The sequence below is a fragment of the Oncorhynchus clarkii genome, chromosome 20 (genome assembly GCF_045791955.1).
Source record: "Oncorhynchus clarkii lewisi isolate Uvic-CL-2024 chromosome 20, UVic_Ocla_1.0, whole genome shotgun sequence".
NCBI lineage: Eukaryota > Metazoa > Chordata > Actinopteri > Salmoniformes > Salmonidae > Oncorhynchus > Oncorhynchus clarkii.
The window spans coordinates 40845708-40855821 of NC_092166.1; the positions used below are offsets into that span (position 1 = coordinate 40845708).

Consider the following 10114-nt stretch of genomic DNA (forward strand, 5'->3'; position numbering starts at 1 on the left):
TTACGTGTTGCATTTCTATTTTTGTTCAGTATATTAGGGGGGACAAGTGAAATGTGAGTGTTAGTTCATGAAAGGCTTTTTAGTGTTGTTTTTTACTGTGTCTAAGACAATTTTCTTCTGTAACATTTGTCCTGACTTCCTGTTAAACAGAGAACCCAGACTACATGCAGCGTGTCCAGTCTATCAAGGAGCTGGTCAAACAGTTGCCCAAACCCAATCAGGACACCATGCAGGCCCTCTTCAAACACCTCAGGAAGTAAGTCACACTTCAACAGTGAACTAAATTACAATGTGATCTGATTGTGTTAGCCTTATTCATGTTGATCCACTGGCTAACAGGAGTAGGGTTGCAAAATTCCTAGGTTTTCTAGAAATATAAATGTTCTGTACAATTATATAATGTTACAGCTTTGGCTCTAATAACCCCGCATCTCTCTCTCTCTCTCTCTCTCTCTCTCACGCTCTCTCACTCTCTCTCACTCTCTCTCACTCTCTCACACACACACACTGTGCTTTTACTTACTTTCATCGCCTCTTGCCAGGCCGTCAATGTGTTTATTTTAACTGGCTGGTTAAATAAAGCTTCAAGAAAATAACAACTTGATCTCTCTCTGTCTGTCTGCAGGGTGATTGACCATGGCGAGGAGAACCGTATGACGACCCAGAGCGTAGCCATAGTGTTTGGCCCCACCCTGCTCCGACCCGAGACAGAGACCTGGAACATGGCAGTCCACATGGTCTATCAGAACCAGATAGTGGAGCTCATCCTGCTGGAGTACGAGGGTATCTTTAGGTAGAAACCAGAAGAGAGACTTTTCCCCGTGTACAGATCTAGTACCAGCTTACGCTCGCCCAATCCTAACCTTAACCATTGGTGGGGAAAATGCCAAACTGACCCAGGATCAGTGTTTGTTACGGTCTATGGTAATGAATACAACCCCTGCCTACTCTCTGAACAACACCACCACCATGACCATACAGAGCTCTCAACCCAGACCAATCCCAAGCCTCTTCTTCCTCTAACCTGTGGTCATTCACAGCACACCTCAGATTCCATCCCCCACAGACCAGACCTGTATGGATACATGGTAAAAAACCAAGGTGGACTTATTATCCACGACCAATAAACCAACCAAGTTGAGACTCTTTGCACTTGGCTGCAAACATGTGTGCTTCCCCCCTCCTCTTCTGGATTTGTGGCACTTACTGCCAAAGACAAAAATCCACTTCTGTCCATACACTGGATTTCCATGGCCAGTACCTGAGATAGCCTCTCGTCTGGATAGACTGGCCGAATTGAGGATACTGTCCGGATGGAGCGTTGAAGAGAGGACAGACACTATATTATGGTTAGGGTGGAGTAACAACCTTAATATGTTCAGGAAAGGTGGGTCTGTCAGGCAGGCCTCAGTAACCTCAGTCTCCCAACAGTGGCGTCAGTATTGCAGGGGGAGGGTCTATCGATCCACTATTCTGGCTGCACTAAACAGTATTTATATGTCTCTTGCTTGGTCTCTCTGTCTGCTGGGACACCTTCAGCTCCTCTACCAACACAATGTCGGCGTCCCAAAACGACTTCTGAACAGAGCCCTATGGGCCTTGGTCCAAAATGAAAATGCTGAGCTATATAGGGGAAAATACTTAACCTTTATTTTCTATATGCTGTTCGTTCAGGCACCTCTTCTCTCTGTGGGCTCAACTAGAGAATCAATGAATGTCTGTAAATAAAGTGGCTTTGTCTCCCTCTGCTGTTTCTAAAGTACAGAGCTGGGAGAGTGTACCTGCCTCCCAAATGGTACTCTACTCTCTATCTAGTGCATCATCAAAAGTAGTGCACTATATAGGGTATAGGGTGCCATTAGATACGCAGCCCCGTATGTACCTGTATGTCATGTAATGAGCTATATGGTAGACTCTTACCTCCTAATACAGCCCTGTGTGTGCGTGCATTTGTGTGTGCGCTTGCGTGCCTGTGTAAAGGCCCCAGCACGCATCAGAAATGACCCATATCCTCTAATATACACACTTCTTTTCTCTCTTTCTCTCTCTCTCTCTGGAGATACTGGAAGCAGTCCGTTTTACACTACTCAAAGGTAGTGCACTATGTAGGGACTAGGGTGCCATTTGGGATGCTCCAACTGACTCATGGTTTTTCTTCAGCCATATTCATACCAAAACTACTCTGCTTCTCTGGTTTTTAGAACAAGTCCTCTCCTATCAGTCAGATAACTTAAAAACACAGAAATGGTACTGAGATGTGTATATCTTTGGACTGGTTGTAAATGTATTATAATAAGCCAAGCAACATTTAATAAATAAATATAAACAACGTGTGAATGTGTGTGTGTGGACAGGGGACTGATGGACAGGAAGTATGTTGTACAGATGTCTGATAGTAATTAAAGTACGACTTTATGGTGAACATTAGAAACTTGAGGAAACAATCATGTTTATTTAAGACCCATTCCACCAAAATCATATGATATGTTTAGGGTTGAAAAATTCTGGTAACTTTCCTAAAATTACCAGGTTTTTCAGAAATCCCTGTTGGGAGGATTCTCTGGATATTCAGCTATTTCCTCCTGATTCCAGGAACATTCAAACCAGGATTGTTGGAAAGCCTGGGAGTTTGGAGAAAGTCACTGGAATTTTACAAACCTATAACTATTATATGAATTGCTGTTTTAAAAGTTTAGCTGTATTTTTGGTAAGTGGCACATTTTGAATGTAATTATTTTCCAAACTAACTGCTGTTCATGACTTCTTTGTTTAATTGGAATAAAGGCCTCCATTGAGACCCTGTAAAAACCTGTGGCAATCTTGTTTTATCATACGTTCTCGTCTGATATACACGCACACATTCTGCGCACGTGAGCACTGATACCTTCAACCAGAAACGTGCACGTTTCCGGCATCCATGCACACGAGGCAAAGTTCATTCAGATGGGGCTTGTTGATACTGTATATCATGATATGAGTTTTTGCTAAGAGGGCACATGTGTCTCTAACTTGGTTGATCGGAAACATTTCTACTTGACCTTTGTGATGAAAAATATTATTAAATCATTCATATACTTCCATACCTAATGATTAGAAAACAATCTCTTCAGCCAAAAGGCAGATTATATTTAATTGTGTCTTGGGAATACGCTTATTGACATTATTTGTTCTGCTTGTTGTGTCACATGGTTGTAATTGGACCAAATCAGATAAAAGTAATCGTGGTGAACCAGTTTGAACTTTGTTGTTTGGCTTCATATCTGCACGTATCACGTTTATTCTGTTAGGGCGATTAGCATTAAAACTTGATAGACTTCTAAGGTAAAATGTTGGATTCACCACTGCTCTTGGTCCATTTCAGCTACAAACACCACTCCAACATTGACATGTGCAGACTGACTGAACTTAGATGGCTTCAACAGAGCTATTGGCCACCATTCATACTTCATAAACTATAAAGCTTGTTGTATCACCATTCATTTCAATGGCGGAACGCAAGGCTTCAACATTCTAAACTGCAATCCCTGCCACAAAACCTTCAGAATGTTCAAACTAAAAACATTTTGAGAGCTTAAAATTACAGTACCTTACAGTAACTCTACACCTACAAACCACCCCAAGACCTAGCCCATAGCGTATGACAACCCTATTACTACCATTACCAATACTACCATTACTACTGCCATCACTACCACTACTTCCCTATGAATTCTTCACTAGCTCTGGGCAAGTTCTGGTCCAGGGTGTAGCTAGTAGCTACCTCAGGTCCGCACTAGCTCTGATCTAGCTCTGGTCCAGAGAGACTGGCTAAATCTGGTCTGCACTAGCTGTGGTCTAGCTCCGGTGCAGGATGTAGCTAGAAGTATTGGTCTCGCTCTGGTCTTCACTAACTAGCTCTGGTCCAGAGAGACTGGCTAAATCTGGTCTGCACTAGCTGTGGTCTAGCTCCGGTGCAGGATGTAGCTAGAAGTATTGGTCTTGCTCTGGTCTTCACTAACTAGCTCTGGTCCAGAGAGACTGGCTAAATCTGGTCTGCACTAGCTGTGGTCTAGCTCCGGTGCAGGATGTAGCTAGAAGTATTGGTCTCGCTCTGGTCTTCACTAACTAGCTCTGGTCCAGAGAGACTGGCTAAATCTGGTCTGCACTAGCTGTGGTCTAGCTACGGTGCAGGATGTAGCTAGAAGTATTGGTCTCGCTCTGGTCTTCACTAACTAGCTCTGGCCCAGAGCGTAGCTAACAAGCTCTGGTCTGCACTAGCTGCGGTCTAGCTCTGGTCCAGGGCTTATCTAGTAGCTTGCCAGCTCTGGTCCTGGGCATAGCTTGTGTCTAGCTAGTTTTGGTCTACACTAGCTCTGGTCTGCACTAACTAGCTCTGGTCCAGGGTGTAGCTAGTAGCTAGTTAGCTCTTGTCCAGCTCTGGTCCAGGGCGTAGCTAGCTAGCTAGCTCTGGTCTGCTCTAGCTCTGGTCTGCACTAGCTCTGGACCATGCCATAGCTAGTAGCATTGGTCTAGCTCTGGTCCACATTAAAAGTATCAGCGCTCATGTGTGTGCACAAATGTGTGTTCACAAGTGTGTGTGTGTGTGTGTTTGAGAGAGAGAGAACATGTGTATGACATGATAGGAGGGCCGAGCACTCCCCATTCTCATCGACAGGGCTGTAGTGTAGCAGATTGAGAGCTACAAGTTCCTTGGTGTCCACATCACCAACAAACTAACATGGTCCAAGCACACCAAGACAGTTGTGAAGAGGGCACAACAAAATCTATTCCCCCTAAGGAGACTGAAAAGATATGGCATGGGTCCTCAGATCCTGAAAAGGTTTTACAGCTGCCCCATCAAGAGCATCACTTCCTGGTATGGCAACTGCTTGGCCTCTAACCGCAAGGCACTACAGAGGATTGTGCGTACGGCCCAGCACATCACTGGGGCCAAGCTTCCTGCCATCCAGGACCTCTATACCAGTCAGTGTCAGAGGAAGGCCCTAAACATTGTCAAAGACTCCAGACACCCTAGTCATACACTGTTCTCTCTGCTACCACACGACAAGTGGTACCGGAGCGCCAAGTCTAGGTCCAAGATGCTTCTAAACAGCTTCTACCCCCAACCATAAGACTCCTGAACAGCTAATCAAATGGCTACCCAGACTATTTGCATTGCCCCCCCTCCCCTCAGGAACGCTGCTGCTACTCTCTGTTATTATCTATGCATAGTCACTTTAATAACTCTACCTACATGTACATATTACCTCAATTACCTCGACACAGGTGCCCCCGCACATTGACTCTGTACCGGTATCCCCTGTATATAGCCCTGCTATTGTTATTTACTGCTGCTCTTTAATTATTTGTTGTTCTTATCTCTCACTTTTTTTTAGGTATTTTATGAACTGCATTTTTGATTAACGGCTTGTAAGTAAGCATTTCACTGTGAGGTCTACAGCTGTTGTATTCGGCGCGTGTGAAAAATAAAATTTGATTTGATTTGATAATTAATTTTATTTTTCGCAGAACACTGTGTTCACTAGTCTTATATGTAATTTCATCACAGGATTGAAAAATAATGTGCTTTTATTCAACACATTTTGTAGCTACAGCGTGATATGTACATGACAAACACAACATACAAGATTTGAACAATTATTCATCATTATATAGCTTTCTTCCAGATTAGAGATGCGTGTAGACCTCATCTCCTACCTCCAGCAGCAGTGTTTGTGGCATTAACAGCTATTTAGGTGACCATGTGCAAAAACTAAACAGTCGTATCCCAAATTATTATGAGCAAAAAATTATGTATAAATAAAGAGTACAAATCTTGAGCTATATTGTGTGCACAGAAAAGGAACTTCTCTTTTTTTTATAACACTACAATTGCTCAGAGAAAATGTTTAACAAGTCATAAAAATATCACAAAAAGATACTGTACCGGTCAAAAGTTTGGACACACCTACTCATTCAAGTTTTTTAATATATATTATTTTACTATTTTCTACTATGTAGAATAATTGTGAAGACATCAAAACTACGAAATAACACATTTGGAATCATGTAGTAACCAAAAAAAATGTAAACAAATATTTTAGATTTTAGATTCTTCAAAGTAGCCACCCTTTGCCTTGATGACAGCTTTGCACACTCTTGGCATTCTCTCAACCAGCTTCACCTGGAATGCTTTTCCAAAGTATTGAAGGAGTTCCCACATATGCTGCTGTTGGCTGCTTTTCCTTCACTCTGCGGTCCAACTCATCCCAAACCATCTCAATTGGGTTGAAGTCGGGTGTTTGTGGAGGCCAGGTCATCTGATGCAACACTCCATCACTCTCCTTCTTGGTCAAATAACCCTTACACAGCCTGGAGATGTGTTTTGGGTCATTGTCCTGTTGAAAAACAAATGATAGTCCCACTAAGTGTAAACCAGATGGGATAGTGTATTGCTGCAGAATGCTGTGGCAGCCATGCCGGTTAAGTGTGTCTTGAATTCTAAATAAATCACACAGTGTCATCAGCAAAGCTTATTATCTTTTGGTAGGTCATCATTGTAAATAATAATTTGTTCTTAACTGACTTGCCTAATTAAATAAAGGTTACATAGAATAGAAAATAAACTAAATAAAATAAGTTTAGATATACAGCCTAGCTACACATAGTAATGTGATATGTGAATGCTTCCATACAGCTGATACACCTGATAGCAATATTTTACCTAACCTTTTTTGGCGATACTTTTCTTGTTCTAGATTTGTAAGAAACTAGTCTCTTATAAACATCCGTGTCCAGTTGCAGGTGGTACTCCAAAAAACTGAGAATATACAGAAAGATATTAAATCCCCTTTTTGCACAGAGTGAGGAGTTCCCTCGCCATCTTAGCTGCAAGACATCTTGCATTTCCCAACATCTTTGCAGGAACTAGTCGTTTCTATGCCACCCTGCCACGTGTAGAAGTAGATGACAGCGAATCACACAGTGCGACCAAAACAGATCTACATACTGAGGCAAGAGGCATTTCTCACTCGATACCAAAAGTTAATTTTATATTTTTCTGAATATTCTCTGGTTTTTGGAGATCCATCTGCAACAGGACACAGAAGGTTATGGGACAAGTTTCTTCCCAATAGAAATGGAAGGAAGTGTCGCCCAGAAAAGGTAAGTTGAAAAATTGCTGCCGGGGCTTTCCACTAGCTAAGGAAGCATTCAAAAATCACAGTTACAATGTGTAGCTAATACACAGCCCAGTTCTGTAAACCCCTGACAGGATATTTTTATTATGATACAATAACTGACCTTACTGTTGATGACGTGTCTGATTTGACCCAGAGGTGTCACCATTATTCAGATAGAGTTGACTCATCTCTATCTCACAGACAGGAAGGTAGCTTTCTTAGCCTCACTTGGAAGACCTGCTTTTAGTGGACCTCCCTGGTCTACAGAAATTTAAACTCAAATATTGCAAATGCAGGTAGGCTAGTGGTTAAGAGTGTTGTGCGAGTAACCGAAAGGTTGCTGGTTCAAATCCCTGGGCGCAGATGATGTCGTTTAAGGCAGCCCCCGTACCTCTCTGATTCAGAACTGGAATTATGGGCACAGTAGCTAGTGGTGGTCGCAAAAGGGCTGGGTTTTGATGAATAAACAAGTTGTAGGTGTGTCAAGGCTTGACCCCTCACTGGCCAACCAGAACGTGCTCCTTTGCTAAATATGTGGTTGCTTCCAGGTGTGTATTTACGTTTATGTATTGTGTTGTCCTCAACTCAAATTCGAATGTTAGTCTGTTAAAGCCTAGCTCTTTAAATAGCTTGCCCCATATTTGCCCGATGTTGAACATGTTTGAAGTCCACATTATTCTAATTGCATTGCTTTAATATGGAAATAGATTGTTAAACATAGACTATAGCATTCACATTGATATAGGGGCTAGGCATACTCTAGATTGCAGTCTGGACATGGACATGCCAGACTTAGTCAATAAACAAGATTACATTCACTAGGATTTTGATGATGCTTAAAAAGACAGTGTATAATTCGAATCCAATTCTAATGAAAGCGAAACAACAAGTTGTTTTAAATAGGCTATGTTTAAATACAGTGACAGGCCCCATTTTTGCTCCCTGTGTGCGTGTAATACAGATAAGACAACTTGGACTATGGGGGGTTTTACACACATCCAAACTCTTCACAGGAGCTCCACAAAGACCCAATACAAAGAGAGAGGGAGAATGTCCAGTCACTGTTGTACTGCTCACAAAAACAAAACAAGTGAAATAGCCTCGGCTACAAGTGGATTCAGCACCAAGGACAATGATCGCGATTCCCGTGATGTGACAGTTAGGTCCAACAGATGAAAGTGGAAGATGCAATTTTTACGAAGTGATAAAAGTCCAAAAATAAGCAGTCCATTGTATTAACTTTATGTTCCTAAACAGACGTTATATAGTCACTGACACCTTTCATTCAATGGCTGTCGCACATAGTCCTATAATGAGTCCAAACGTCCAGACAGAAGCTGCATGGACAAAAAACAGGAATGAGTGTTGACTGTTTTGCTGCTTATGATATTTCAATAAAGCATTGGTTATAGGCTACTGATTAGGCTACTGATTAGGCTACTGATTAGGCTACCGTGCACCGCCGCTGGCAAAACCGATGCCTTAACCAGTTGTATTACCGCCAAGACCAGTTTTTGGTGACTCGTAACCATCACCAGCAGAGCTGCTTGAAATTGGCACATTGGCACACGTTTTTAAGGACACACCTGAAATATTTCCACCCCTCCCACCTCAGCACAAGCGAGCTGATATCAGACAGGTAAATTACCAACCCTGGCGGCAGGGTAGTAGAGCGCTGTCAAAGATTGTGCTTTTGACACCAGAGCCGCCTTAAGCCTGTCGCATGCTTCCCAGTCGAAACAGTTAGTGCAAATATTATGACAAGCTTTTGTGACATTTTTGTTTGTTATGGTGTTCGGCAGGGTTTTTTTCCGGCTGTTTGTGCACACAACATTGTTTCTTGAGGCAAATCGAAGTTCGGTAACCAAAGTCTATGTGATTCATCGGTGATTGATTGGTCAACAGTACTACTCTTTGTAGAAGTGGGAACTATGGAGGGGATTCTTCAGTGAAGTGTTAGTTGTCATTCAACAAGAATCGACTCATTATTATGCAAATGTTTTCACTTGAGAAATACTGCACCAAACATCTTAGTTAGATATAAAAAAGCACGACTAAGACCTCTTTGGCAAAAACATCCAAATGAATGACATATTTCTTTATTAATCTTAGATTAATTCCGACTAGTTTGAGAAAGTGCTTGGCTATGTTGTTGCTAAGGTGGGTCAAGTGGTACAAACGACAGTAACATTACAGCTTTTTTCTTGTTTTTCAAGCAAAGGTATTTAGGGAGTATACGAGTACATACGTTCGCTTCGCCTAGCGGAGTTATGCTAGGAGCAAAACAAACCAATGTGTGCAGACACCTTAAACGCCAGCCGAAAATAGAGCCCGTGGTCTAAATCAAACCAAACAAACACAAAAAGGCACAGAAAGTGGTGCAGCCCAGGAGACAGGCGTCCATACTGTCATCTCATCAACTTATTCTGGTTCAAACTTAGTAGCCATCCCTGACACACCCAAACACGCACACCCGCACACACACAAACTGTAGTTTTACAAGCTAAAGCTGTAAATCGACCTATGGGGTTTATGAAACTGGAGCATCGTACAGTAGATATGCAACCTACAGGTCGTGGCCAAAGATATTGGCACCCTTGCACTTTTTTCAAATAATGCACAATTTCTCCCAGAAAACTGTTCAAATAAAAACATATTTTGGTATATACATACAGTACCAGTCAAATGTTTGGACACACCTACTTATTCACAGGTTTTTCTATTTTTTACTATTTTCTACATTGTAGAATAATAGTAAAGACATCAAAACAATTAAAAAACACATATGAAATCCATATCGAATCATGTAGTAACCAAAAAAGTGTTAAACAAATAAACAAAATATGTTATATTTAAAATTCTTCAAAGTAGCCACCCTTTGCCTTGGTGACGGCTTTGCACACTTGGCGTTCTCTCAACCAGCTTCATGAGGCTGGATAACCTGGAATGCATTT

General features: G+C 41.9%; 1 protein-coding gene across 4 annotated transcripts in view; it reads left to right on the forward strand.

Moving 5' to 3' along the window:
- LOC139376370 (rho GTPase-activating protein 12-like) overlaps positions 1-2808 on the forward strand; it is a 139981-nt gene extending 137173 nt beyond the window's left edge. For 3 of the 4 annotated variants that reach the window (XM_071118879.1, XM_071118877.1, XM_071118878.1), the window contains 2 exons: positions 151-256; positions 626-956. In XM_071118879.1, the coding sequence (XP_070974980.1) occupies positions 151-256; positions 626-797 (278 nt within the window). In that variant the 3' untranslated portion in view covers positions 798-956. Of the gene's footprint in view, positions 1-150; positions 257-625 lie in introns of all 4 variants that reach the window. The other variant, XM_071118876.1, reaches the window with a different exon arrangement.
- The last annotated feature ends 7306 nt before the right edge of the window (positions 2809-10114 follow it).